Below are 13,982 nucleotides of genomic sequence, written 5' to 3' on the forward strand. Positions count from 1 at the left end.
AGATTTGATAAGCGAAGTACTCTGCAATATGTGTGATCAAACACTTGTACATTTTAAAGATTCCCGTGGGGGGAGATTGACTAATCATCTACCACTTCCCCATCTTTTGCCAACGTTTGCTTTGTAAGTTATCTGTTCGGTCGTCCTGAAAGTTTAATTGATTCGTTATCAATGAATGCGTTCAATGAAAATTCAGGCGAAATAAGAGGACGCTTGGAACATAAATAAAACATTGTGTTTTATATATGAGAATACAATATACCTTTAAACTAGTGGGTTATCAAATCATTTCGACGAAAGAATGATTACATTAGTTCTGTTCACAAAAATCGATTTCTTGCAAAATCCTGAGGTCGTAGACAAATTTTGAGACCAGATTTGAAATCAGCGTGAAAAAATCTACGGGAAATGATGTGTCGCAGGATAAAAAAAATTTTTTCCGCGCGTGGTATTGAAAAAACCGCAATTTTCTTGAAATTGTGCAAGTTTAACGAATTCTTTCAAGGTTAAAATACGTTCGTACCACAATCTCCATAATTATCCTATATTCTGCAAAGTTTCAGCTTTAATTTTTAAAAAATTTCATCGCTCTACCTCATTTCTATCGAAAGTTCTTTGATTTTGTCTCCGATTTCGTCTGTTTGGCCCATACGTGTAGAAGAAAGTTCAGAATCAGTTTATAAAGCTTAGCGCACCTCCGAAAAATTTCTGAAAAATTTCGCCACTGTAGATTTCCGCCTACCAATTGATAAAGCCACTGACAGTCAACGCAGAATGTAAGTGAAATGCTACGACGTCCGGCGTAGGACGAGAATTCTCCGGAGAATTCGTGTGAGATACAGGATCAGCGACAATCTGCGTTTGCAAAATTAATCTGCGGCTACTTATTGCGCATCGATTCGCCATTACGTTTTCATACGTCTGCTCTGTAATCAAAGAGAGTCGCGCTGCAACTCGATCCATCAAATAATACTCGATAAAATAGAAATGGATGGAAACAGCGCAATTGTAGTTTAGCAGAAGATCGTTCTGTGATCTTGAGCACCCCTAAACTGAGATCTTGCAACCCTACACGGAAACAGTAGGCTAATACTTAACGTACTGAATACGCGACTCTGTCCTGTTATCAAACAATTTCTAAGTACAGCATTATCGATAGATTTCCCGGAAAGGATGGACGTGTTCGCACTGGACCGAACGAATCACAGGCATATATCGCCGAATAAGCATTTACATATCAGTCTGTCGATGATTTATTACATGGGAATGTGGCCTACTCGTGGCAGATATCGGTGTTTGTACCTCGTGTACACAGTTTGCAGTTTCGGTTTTCTGTTGGGGGTTTTCCTTACCACTGAAATCGCACATATTGTCGTGAAACGGCACAACATGGACGAAGTTGTTGCAGGCGCGACTGTTCTCATGACTAATGCTACCCACGCGTACAAGGTTCGTACAAGATCATTTGCTAATCAATGAATTATACATACAGGGTGACAAGAAATAACGGAGTTAATCATTCCTTATTATAATTCTGTCAAATTGACGAATTTTGAAAAACCAAATAATAACAACCATAACATGGACCTTTAGTATTCATATATTTAAGAAGTTTCGAAATGGCCACCCTTTGCGCCAATACAGAGGCTCAAACGTGTCTTGAAATTTTCGGCAATGGGCCGCAGCTTTTCTGGCGTCATTCGGTTCCACTCCTGGTACAGAGATTTTTTCGATGACTCCAAATTTTTATGGGGCAGAGCACAGGCCCTGGCCTCCAAAATCGACCATACGCTGTAGTTCATCGGGTTGAGATTCGGTGAGTACGGCGGCCATTCCACAGATGTGATGAAACCTGGAAAATGGGCTTTGCACCACTCCTGAGTCGTTTTCGCCCTGTGGGCCGGCGCGGAATCCTGCTGTAACGTCCATTTCGGATCGCCGAGGTGGTGTTGGGCCCACAGAAGTACGACGCACAGTGGTCTAAAACGCGAAATTTGGTGACATTTTGGTATAACTTCTAAGCTATTAAAGATATCGACGTGAAATTGGGGGTGTAGGATATTAACATGTAATCTTTTTTAATAATGTATAATGTGGTATATTTTTCGTTTATGTAATAGCTTTTTTTACTATTTTTTAAACATATTTACAAAAACAACTTTTAGCTTTGAAACGGAATACATTCAGCTTATTGTTAGTCAATATATTATTTTTCTAAATTTTTGAGAAATCGCTATTTGAATAAAATTTGTTTCTTGATTTTCCAAAGCCTCCGGAGAAAATTTATCTGATCCTTATAAATTCACAATCTATAGTATTCTATAGTATCTGTAGAATGCACAAAGTGAAATGTAAACAATAATAAATATAATAAATTCAGATTTGTACGGAACACCTCCATTCTTAATAAATAACAAATAGCAGAATAATAAAGGAAGAAATGTTGAACACGGAAAATAGTTAACGTAATAAATGTCCAACTATTTATGTACTTACCAAATATTAGTAGAACGATATGTTTTATCACGAACGAGATATAACAAACACAAAATATAAACGCAAACACTCAATATAAATACATATAAACGCAATATAACAAACACAAATTATATGACAAATACAGAATATAAATTACTGTAAACACGCGTATGACTCGTGCTGAGTTAAAGTATGTTGCAGTGAGTGTGTGATGATGAACGAAGTGACAACAATATAAGTTTGGAGTAGGCGTGAAATTGACGATCGGGCAAACCAATTCATCGATAGTATTTTTTTCTGAATATTGGTGGGAGAAACGGTCGTATAAGATGATTGTTTAAAACGTATACAACGCGTTCGGAGAATTATACTTAATTCTCCTTGTATATTAATATCAACTGTACTAAACGATGGTACATAATACTGAACTAATGCATAAAGTATACTGAGGTACGCACTAAATATAAACTGCACAAAACAAAATTTAAATAAAAAGGAAAAAACATGGTATATAACGCTCAAAAAATTGTAGCATAGCATAAGATTTGAAGTGTTTAGAGTCTAAAGTGTTTCGTAGTTGTCACGGAGTCCCGACGATGGATGCGAGAACCAATACGCACAGCCGCACAGACGGCTTTAAACAATAATAACTTTTGATATAGGACGATCTAGGAAATGATTCTTGCATGACTACATAGAGGAAAGTATGCTGAAAATATTCCATTTTGTCAAAGTCTATGACCTCTTATGACTCAAAAGATATTCCTTGCGAAGTCTTGATAATTTTGCAAATTTACTTCATTACATGTAGCGTAACATTTTTAATGCATTACAAATACTAATTTCAATTGACAAATAGTAATTTACAGCTTAAAGATAAACCTTTCATTTAAAAAAAAATTGGAAGGAAAATATTAAAAAGGATCGTCAGGGCATCTTAAAGATCAAAAGCAATTTTTTCCATGAGAAAGGCTATCTTCAAAACTTCCAACTTTAACTGTTTGTTACACTAATGGTTTTTATTAAATTTTATTAATATTTTCATTTTCGAGGTTGATGGATATTTAGAAAGCAATAAACACTCAACAGATATCTATATGATACAGTTGGTTTTTGGGCAAAATGTCACTATTTCGCGTTTTAGACCACTGTGCGGCTTCGACGGCTTCGAGAATGTCCCGTCGATACACTTCTTGGTTGATTTTGACCCCTTGATCCTCGAAAACCGTAGCAAATCCCATTTTCCAGGTTTCATCGCATCTGCGGACAGGGCCCGCTCTAGCGGTTACGACGCCCCGGGCAAAAAAACAAATTGCCGCCCCTTTTTAAGCACTAAGCACCGCGCTGAACAAAATGACCTTTTTTTTTTAGCAAAATTGTCTGGCAAGGGTAGTCTGAAATTTTCTATTAATTGAATATTTAAAACATCAATATTTTTCTCACACTTACAGCCAAAGCCACAATGGCGCCCCTAAATTTTGGCGCCCCGGGCAAATGCCCGGGTTGTCCCCCCCCTAGAGCGGCCCCTGCTGCGGAATGGCCGCCGTACTCACCGGATCTCAACTCTATGAACTCCAGCGTTTGGTCGATTTTGGAGGCCAGGGCCTGAGCTCAGCCCCATAAAAGTTTCGAGTCGCTGAAAAAATCTCTGCGCCAGGTGTGGGACCGAATGACGCCAGAATAGCTGCGGCCCATAGCCGAAAATTTCAAAACACGTTTGAGCCTTTGAATCGGCTCAAAGGGTGGCCCCTTCGAAACTTCTTAAATACATGAATACTAAAGGTCTATATATGTTATGGTTGTTATCATTTGGTTTTTCAAAATTCGTCGATTTGACAGAATTATATGATAATAAGAAATGTTATTTCTCTGTTATTTCTTGTCACCCTGTAATATAGACATTTGCATGGAAACATATGGCAAAATAATAAATTCGCCAGCTGGAACTGTGCAACATTATTGTGAACACGAACATGTATATATCTAGACGGCGGATCTTTATTCGTTTATAACAGGAACGAGTAGGTGTAATTTAAAACAGTGAAAACATTAGGAGAATTTAAAAATTCTGTTATATTATTTTAAAACATTCTTATTTTGCTTTAAAGATTCGCTGTCTAGTAATATAATTTTTCATGACAAGGTGCATGCTTTACAAATGTTCTGTTTTTTCTCGAGGTCTTCTTTCCCGGAGTTTCCAAGGTCATCGATATTATTGTTCCTTGTAAATGTATATTTCTTTTCGTTACATATTCTAGTTGACAAGAACAAGTACAGCTTTACAAAAAAGATATCGATGACATTCACATTGCATTCAAAACATTTGTCATGTCATCACTAGACTGCGGATCTACAATTCATGGCTTCTGAAAATTTTCAAAAAATGCCAGAATATATCCTTCTACAGAATTTTCGTCAAATATTGATATATTTCAGATCTACAAAGGCTACTACCACTGAAAATGATATTTTATTTGGTTCCCCCTTCGATCTGGCGTTATCTGGCGCTTTTGACTACTGAAAAACCCCATCCTTGCATTATCGAGAAATGAGAAGGCGCATCCCGCACCCTTGCAATCATAGAAACGAGTCTACTCCCTTAAAAATCGTCTCGAAAAATTGCAAATTGCATAAACTTCCGCAGTCTAGTAATTGCAAATAAAGGAGATATACAGATCGTCCCAAAATTTCTGTTACGCGGGATATCTCTTTATCCATCGTATTTAGAAAAAAATACTTCCAATGAAATTTGTATGGTTTTCAGAGCTCTATAGAAAGGTGCATTTTTTAAATATTCTATTCGATGTGTTGAAGGTCATTTTAAGGTCAACTTCACTTTTTTAAATGGATACATAATTCTTTTATTACGTCATCTTATTCTATGAGAAAAAACAAATAAGTTTTATTCGAAACGTTTTTTAATTCGACATCAACTTCACTCAATGATAAAATCATAAAAACGTTCTTCTGGTGTCTTTATCACCGAATAACTTAAAAAGTTGTTGTCGAATTGAGAAACGTTTTCAATCAAACTTACTTGTTTTTTCTCATAGAATAAGTTGGTGTAATAAAAAAATTAAAAAAGGGAACTTGACCTTAAAATGACCTTCAACACGTCAAATAAAATATTTTAAAAATGCACCTTTCTATAGAGCTTTGAAAACCATACAAATTTCATTGGAAGGATTTTTTCTAAATACGATGGATAAAGAGATATCCCGTGTAACAGAAATTACACTCTGTATAGTTCGCAAGGATCCCCGTTCGAAATCCAGTTATCCCGAAAATGGAACAAGTTTATCACCGTGCGATGGTGGTGTAATGGTTAGCATAGTTGCCTTCCAAGCAGTTGATCCGGGTTCGATTCCCGGCCATCGCACATTTCTTTTTTTTCCTCGTTTAATCGAGACAACATTTCGAATTTCATGTTAATTAACATTAATTGAACCAGCGAATTCATTTTCACGGTTAGATCATTTTTATTCTGCGTCGTCATAATCGGATTCAGCAGCTGATCGACATCACGGAATGCGAAATGTTTAGTCGGGACAATGCGAAATACGAACGAGTTGTGACGCATTACACTTGGCAAGGTATTTTCCATCATATCACGTATCAGTTCTTCGGAACGATGGCTGTAGTCTCTTGGGGAGCTAAGCCAGTGATCGATCTGCTCAGTAAAAGATCTAAGGAGCTACCTTTGTTGGGCTGGTATCCCTATAACACAACAGAATCGCCAGCTTTCGAGATTACGTCTCTGTATCAAGCTGTAGCGATCATTCTTTGCTGCTTCAACAATATAGCGATTGACACTTTGGTGACAGGACTTATTACAATTGCTTGTTGTCAGCTAACTATTCTGAACCGCAACATTGCTTCGCTGAACAGCGAGACTCGACAATCAATTAATATGGACAATGATAACGATATTAAAGCTTCTAACAAACAGTATGAAAATTTAAAGGTCTGCGTTGAACATAGCAATATGATATTCAAGTAAGTTTCCAAATGAACTATCGAGTCAGGTAAAGATAAATCGAAGGGTACGCACACATGCCGAAGATACCTTGCTGCGTCGATCATCGACGGTCGATGTCACCTTCCGGTAAAAACAAATGCGTGTATCTAATTGTAAATGAGCACGCACATGGTGAAAGATACTTCACTGCTATACATCGCGATTACACAGAGATTCACCTATATGTGAAAACAAAATAATTTGGTTTTACATCTACATACATCGCGGTCGAAAGAAAGCATCGATGCGATCCAATGCGATCTGACTTCTGATTGGTCTAATCAAGGTCACTAGTTGACCTTCTCGCTTGCTGAATCATCGTCACTATCACACTATCACAGCCGCCAGTTGACACCCAAACGGATTGCATTATTTGCATTCACTCTCCTCCTTTTCCCCGTCCACTATCCCATTCCACCACCATGCGCACAGTGTGATATGATCATGGACATAGGAATAAATTTCAATAAATGTCCATGGATATGATGCATCTTTTCTCGCGCATGCGCGGCCAAAACAGTAACGTATCTATATTAGGACGATGAGCTATCAGAGCCCTGAGCAGGCTTGCCATATTCCGCGCGTGCCAGGCCCCTTACCGCTGCGCCCCTCGCCTAGGTACTAAGCTGAGCCCGCCCCACTCTTCCCACTACACTGACGCGTACCGCGTGGAGCAAGGTAAGTTAGCGGTACGCATCAGTGTTAGTGGGAAGAGTGGGGCGGGCTCAGCGTAGTACCGAGGCGAGAGGCACAGCGGTAAGGGGCCTGGCTGGGCCTGGCACGCGCGGAATATGGCAAGCCTGGCCCTGAGGCAGTTATATTGGCGAGAATGTACCGAAACAATCTGTTCCGGACAGGAAAACTCCAGAACATATCCTACAAGTTACAAAGTATACACAAATACACTTGTTATACATTCATTTTTCAGAATGAAATCATACCAATTTTTTTTAATTCTGCGGGGTGCTCAAGGTACCCCATTTTATCAAGAATCTTGCTTTATTGAGGCTGAAATCGCCGCGCATGCGCGAGAAAAGATGCACCATATCGGAACACTGGCGACTGGCCACAGTGCGACTGGCGTACACGCGTATACTCCAACGTCCCCCACTAAGACCGGTGAAATTCAAATTCAAGTAGGGTATTTGTTTTCCAATTTCGCTATAGAACTGTCCATAGTCATCCCACAATTTCTCAATCTCTTTTTTCTAAATAAATAGATAGTAAATAGTATGTACATATTTGATTTTGCATTGAAATATTATCGTATAACAGAGCTACATCTATTTAATCAAAATGAAACGATCATATCAAGCTGGAAGCTTATATATTTCATTCGGCTCGTTCTCAAGATTATTTGTGATGGGGGGGGGGGGGGTAAAGGGGGACTACATCCATAATTTCTTCGAACGAGCTATTCATATAATTACGATCCAACTTCGTGTACAGATAAGTTCGTTTGATCGTTTAATTTTGCTAAAGATAAGTTTATGTGTCTGATGATTTATGGACGGGAACGTACCTATGTATAACTTCGGTATGTGGTACACCTTCAGGTGCGAACACACTATCGTTTAACATGAAACTCGTATGGTACAATTATATTTAACATTTGCAGCTTCTCGAAAGAGGTGCAGAATATTTTTGGCACGTCGATATTCTTTCAGTTCCTAGTGAATTGTAATATTATTTGTTTAATAGCGTTCAATATAACACAGGTATATAAATATATGTACATATATTGTGTGTGTAATTTCGATTGCCCGTTGTACTAACTGTACAAGCATGTTCTGCATTTATTGCAGATGAAAGTTTACGTTCCGCATATTCTGTTCGGCATGCTGATGTATATGTGCTGTATGATATATCAGATCTTTATATTTTGTTGGCACGGCAACGAGCTGTATCTTCACGTACGTAACCACTGGAAATTGGTCCGTTCGCGGAAGACGATCCGGTTCTACTAAAACACTGCCTTCGCAGAGCTTAGATATTAGTCTCGCCGCGTACACGAACAAATGGTGGCAGAAAACTGAGAGCTTCAAACAGGCTATACAAATTATAATTACGAGAGCTCAACGACCTCTCATTCTCTCTGTCGGGAGCATCATGGAGCTGTCGTTACAGAATTTTGTTCGCGTAAGTATCCTATCTACAATACACGTAACGCGTCGCGAACGTTTCGAAGGCCCGCTACACACATCCGTTTCTCTAACGTGCGGCGATCGTGCGGTAACGGAATTGCGGTAAATATTATATTGCGGCGCCGCAACTATGGTTCAAACAAATGTGCAGCGCCCAATTGAATCTATATTATTTCAGACCGCAATTCCGATACCGCACGGTCGCCGCATATTAAAAGAAAAGCGGATGTGTGTGGCGGGCCTAAACGCGTCACCATAATTTTACAGATTCTGCGCATGTCCTACTCCATTTTTACGGTCCTACAAACTTCGACGAGCGATTGAGTCCGTTGCTTGTAATAAAAATTCCCTGTAGAAAGTTGTTATAAAGTATATATTTTTGTAAAAATTAGCAACATCACATTCCTTTTAACATTGTATATAAAATATATAGAATCATATTTTTTTAACGTGTTTCCTCTTGTATACTGTGTATAAAAAATATAAAACCTGATCGTGTTCTTCATTGTATGTATCTTATTCGTTCAAGTGAATCACGTTTATTGCAACAATTCGTATTTCCCGGTTCGATCCTTTATGATTAAAGAGTTTCTACCATTACAGCAATTCCTTGTCCTCCGCCAATGCACGCTGAGCCGATTCCAAGCTTGCCAGCTTTCCTTCGTCTGTAAAGATAATTTGTACGGTTAATCAATTTCGCACCCAGGATGTAATCTTGGGGGGGGGGCCGAGTTGAACCCAACCCTAGGTTTTGCGTGATGACCTTTTTTTTAAGCCAAAATATCTATCATCGGTACCCAGGGCTATTTCGCGATTTTAATTTTGGAAGCTGAACATTTTTTTCTTGGTGGGGGACTTGGCCCCCTGGCTCCCCCCCTGGGTGCGCCACTGCGGTTAATGTTATAGATAATATGCAATATCGTGAAAGCTAATATTTCATATAAATGTACCTGAGCTCGTGTATCAAGTGAGCAGTAATTCTTGCGCCAGATGCAGCCAGAGGATGTCCCAGAGCAATAGCACCGCCGTCCACATTTAATTTATTCATATCTAAGTTAAGATCTTTCGCACAGGATACCGTTTGAGCCGCGAAAGCTTCGTTGATCTAGTAACGAATAGAAATTAATTAACATCTTGTTGTAGTCCGACGGATGGATTACATAAAGCATATTTTATAATTATTACTTCGACGAGCTCCACATCGTCCAGCGTTTTGTTTGTGGTTTTAAGAAGCTGTTTGATGGCTGGTGCAGGCCCAATTCCCATAATGCTGGGCTCCACACCTACAACCGAGTAGCCTACTAATCGTGCCAGTGGAGTAAGTGCTTCCGCTTTTACGGCTTCTTCGCTAGCCAAGATAACAGCTCCTGCACCGTCGCAAATACCCTGTAACAAGCATCTATAAGTTTAGACGATGATAAACACAATAATTATATGTGTTTTACAACCGATTGTTTTCTGAACTATTTGTTATATAAATAATTTCGGAACGTTCGGGTTCTCGAACATTTTCGAGATTATCCCTGAGAATATTCGAAATTTCCAAGCATATTAGAGTTCTCGATTGTTCTTGGGCATTCCCATATATTCGAGACTTCCAAGAGTTTGGAGATTGCCGACATTTTTCGGTTCTCGCACAGTTCTGCAAGCTTCCCCTTGAGAGTTAAGTTCAGGAAATAATTGATCGTAGAACTGCAAATGGAACGCCTTATGTAACATATTAAGGGATAGAGTCGTTTCTAGGATTGCAAGGGTGTAAGCAATAATGCAAATTACGCCTCGTAAACGTAAAAATATGACTTTTGAGGACGATTGTGACTACTGAAAAACCCCATCTTTGCCAACCCAATAGATTGGAAATGATATAACAGTATTTTAAAATTCTTCTAATGTTTTGACTGTTTTAAATTAGATCTATTAATTTTTGTAATTTCTATGCAATTTCTCCTGTCCAACCCGCATCCTTGCTATCCTGGAAAAACAAGACTCTACCCCCTTAAGTTGATAGCAATGTACTTGTAAGAGCAGGGAGCGGCGGATACCAGCGGCGGATGTTGAAGAGGAACTATCAGGATTACAGACATTGGAACCAATGTCCTGTGATTCAGGATTAGCCGCACAAATGGCGCAGGATGTAATTGCTAAAATGGTAGGACTGTTGCTTGTTGATAGCAATGTATCATATTTAACATACTGATGCAGAACCAGCTGTAACCAGACCATCCTTCTGAAAAACTGGAGCCAACTTAGCCAGACTTTCGGTAGTCGTCTTAGGTCGTGGATGTTCATCGATGTCAACGACGACATCCTGTTTCTTAACTTTCACAGTTACAGGTGCCAGTTCCTCCTTGAAACGACCGGCATCGTTGGCTAAAATATATTAAATTCGTTACTAATTTGATCAATCAACGGAGAATAATGATACACGTAGATATTAACCAGCTTTCCACAACTGTTGGCTTCTCAGTGCAAACTGATCAACTTCTTGTCTTTTTAAACCATACTGAGCTCCAAGTTTCTCTGCAGTCATTCCCATAGGTAAATTGCAATAAGTATCGAGTAGCCCGAGCCACAAGGCATCTTCGAATTCATATTTTTGTCCCAACATTGTACCGAAGCGAACGTTCCTCACAACATAAGGTGTTTGGCTCATGTTATCCGTACCTCCCGTCAGAACTATTTTAGATTCACCTGTTAGAATACTCTGAAAGATAGAGATACTTGTGAAAGATACTCTGCCATGTTTTATAATAGCACAGCGAAGAACGATTTTATACCTGTGCTCCGCATACTATCGCCTGAAATCCAGAACCGCACAGCCTGTTTATTGCAAAGGATGGTTTTTCTATAGGAACTCCAGATTTTAATGCTACATGCCTCGCCAGGAAACCTCCGTCGCTGGACGACGACTTTAAATGAAATTATTATACATGTAGCGTGGCAAAGAAACCTTTGATTGTTTATATACAATTTATATAGATACATACAGTCATCACATGACCAAACACAACACTGTCGATCTTCTCGGGCTTCAATCCCAAAGACTGTAAAGCAGCTGTTGCAGCGACAACTGACAAATCGGTTGCGCTTGTATTCTTAAACATACCACCCATTGTGCCAAATGGGGTGCGTTTCGCTGCAACTATAAAAACACCTGCGAAACAATTGAGATAAAAATTAATATAGAGCAGAAATAGGCGTGTTGCAAGCATGTGCAATATGGAAATGTGCGAGTGAGACAGTAGAATGTAAAACCAAGTCCATTTTTGGCCTGCGAAGCCAATATAAATAAATATATCTATAAAAGAAAATGTAATATATAATTATATATATAATATAATATATAATAGCAATATCTTATCTCGCATCGATATTTTCAAATGTTCAGCGATTCGAGATCAATTTTTCTAGATCGTATTTATCAGATGAGAACCACTGGCGAGAAGACAGCTCAAAGTTCGAACAATGTCGATATTTAAAGATAAACACGATATCTCGAGTACTGAAGTTTGAACAGGTTCATAACATTTTTTTATACGTATTCAATTTATTGCTAATTTGCAATTGCAATTATCGATTATAACAATATGTAATATAGAACTAATATGCATATCTAATTTCCTCTCTGCTATTACTATTTAGAAAGTTTTATGTCATTTACCACCGAAAATTCCGGTGACTCTCGTTGTTCATTGTTTATTTTTTAAACACTAGAACTACCGAGTAATCATTAGACTGCGGATCTTTATGTATATAGAATAAAAATAGTTTGGATTAATTACAAAATATAAGAACCAAGTAGGAATTGATTTCTCTCTTTAGCGTTTTGTACGAAACGCGTTGATTGTCATTAAATACATCCACCCATTTTTGTTAAAAACGCACGAAGATCCGCAGTCTATTTATATTAGTAATCATGTATGAATACTTCGATAAAAGAGTAAAGATGTATATGTATGTCAAATGAAACCGGTAAAAATAAAGATATAAACAAGTAGCATTCTATTTATACGCACCTTTTGTTACAATAGACATTGTGTTAGGACAATTTATACTTTATACTACAACAGCAAGATCCAAACAATTAATAGGTTCAAAGTCTGATCTAAGTACTTTGTAGATGAATAACAATAACACTCGTGGACGAGTTGTCTGTTCAACCTTCGCTCCGGGAATGACACGAAGCACTGATGCCAGAATCGTGGTACCGTGGTATTAAACCATAGTCCCCACCAGAGTGGCCAGACGAGTCCGACCTTGGGACTCGCGAGGGGAATACAGTACCCCTTCTCTGATGACCAGCAATATGCGCAAGCGCGACGGGGATCGAGTAAGGCGCATGGGAGACACGTTGCGCTTGCGCGATGGGGACGCAACAATGACAGATGACATATTAGAAGTTTTAGGTTATTGCCGCATATCGAACCTATTACCTAATGAAATGAATCATATGAATCGTTCTAGATATTATCAACATTCTTTATTATAAATAAAATGAATTGTAACATGTGGGAGTTTCAGTTGTGAAATGAAGTATGCTTATTATGTATAATATGTATGTTGAAAAAAATGTTGAAATCTGTACTACTGAGTTACATTCCAGTAAAATCATAAATGTCCTAAAAATAAATCATAATCTATTTTAACACTTTTAAGGAATGGACATAGCAAGTTTTGAAACTACCTTTTTCAATGCATATCTTAAAAAGTTGTAGTGAGATTTATTAATGAACTCTACGAACTGAACACTCAGAGCATCACATAACACAATCAAATACAATACGATACAATAAAATATAATAAACAAATACACACACACACCAAAATAAGCAAACAAATACTCAATATATATCACTGTCATTGCCGCTACTCTCAGTTTCACCAGCGAGCAAGGTTCCAGGTGATTTTTTTGGTATTTCTTCTCTATTGTACATTTGGGCATTAAATAATTCTAACATCTGATCTGTTATTTGGAAACTGGAAGCATCAATTTGTTTTGTTTAGAATTATTTAATGCCCAAATGTACAATAGAGAAGAAATACCAAAAAAATCACCTGGAACCTTGCTCGCTGGTGAAACTGAGAGTAGCGGCAATGACAGTGATATATATTGAGTATTTGTTTGCTTATTTTGGTGTGTGTGTGTATTTGTTTATTATATTTTATTGTATCGTATTGTATTTGATTGTGTTATGTGATGCTCTGAGTGTTCAGTTCGTAGAGTTCATTAATAAATCTCACTACAACTTTTTAAGATATGCATTGAAAAAGGTAGTTTCAAAACTTGCTATGTCCATTCCTTAAAAGTGTTAAAATAGATTATGATTTATTTTTAGGACATT

The 13,982-nt window shown here is 38.0% G+C and overlaps 2 protein-coding genes and 1 non-coding gene across 3 annotated transcripts; 2 read left to right on the plus strand and 1 right to left on the minus strand.

The window, feature by feature from the left end:
- Positions 1-74: 74 nt before the first annotated feature.
- Positions 75-10,998, plus strand: LOC143209739 (odorant receptor Or1). The gene is made up of 6 exons (XM_076425818.1): positions 75-1,449; positions 5,951-6,474; positions 8,115-8,214; positions 8,302-8,409; positions 8,480-8,635; positions 8,908-10,998. The coding sequence occupies exons 1-6, from the start codon at positions 1,174-1,176 to the stop codon at positions 8,962-8,964; spliced, it is 1,221 nt and encodes a 406-aa protein (XP_076281933.1). The 5' UTR covers positions 75-1,173; the 3' UTR covers positions 8,965-10,998.
- Trnag-ucc (transfer RNA glycine (anticodon UCC)) lies at positions 5,786-5,857 on the plus strand. Its single transcript has one exon. It is a non-coding gene; the product is annotated as a tRNA-Gly (tRNA).
- On the minus strand, positions 8,995-13,538 carry Yip2 (yippee interacting protein 2). The gene is made up of 8 exons (XM_076425806.1): positions 12,657-13,538; positions 11,628-11,794; positions 11,418-11,549; positions 11,080-11,344; positions 10,835-11,010; positions 9,826-10,026; positions 9,591-9,745; positions 8,995-9,305 (listed from the first exon to the last, which is right to left on the minus strand). Exons 1-8 carry the CDS (start codon positions 12,673-12,675, stop codon positions 9,221-9,223), a joined length of 1,200 nt encoding a protein of 399 aa, XP_076281921.1. The 5' UTR covers positions 12,676-13,538; the 3' UTR covers positions 8,995-9,220.
- Between the last annotated feature and the right edge of the window lie 444 nt (positions 13,539-13,982).

This window comes from Lasioglossum baleicum, chromosome 6 (assembly GCF_051020765.1).
Source record: "Lasioglossum baleicum chromosome 6, iyLasBale1, whole genome shotgun sequence".
In the NCBI taxonomy this organism is placed as follows: domain Eukaryota; kingdom Metazoa; phylum Arthropoda; class Insecta; order Hymenoptera; family Halictidae; genus Lasioglossum; species Lasioglossum baleicum.

Excerpts from the sequence above, each read along its gene's own strand:
- Yip2 (XM_076425806.1), bottom strand. Across the intron at positions 11,550-11,627 it reads TGTTTGGTCATGTGATGACT|TCGTCGTCCAGCGACGGAGG; the intron begins GTATGTATCTAT and ends TTTCATTTAAAG. Across the intron at positions 11,011-11,079 it reads CCAACAGTTGTGGAAAGCTG|CCAACGATGCCGGTCGTTTC; the intron begins GTTAATATCTAC and ends AATATATTTTAG.
- LOC143209739 (XM_076425818.1), top strand. The coding sequence starts at position 1,174 with ATGGACGTGTTCGCACTGGACCGAACGAATCACAGGCATATATCGCCG. Across the intron at positions 6,475-8,114 it reads CATAGCAATATGATATTCAA|CTTCTCGAAAGAGGTGCAGA; the intron begins GTAAGTTTCCAA and ends TAACATTTGCAG. Across the intron at positions 8,636-8,907 it reads CGTTACAGAATTTTGTTCGC|ATTCTGCGCATGTCCTACTC; the intron begins GTAAGTATCCTA and ends ATAATTTTACAG.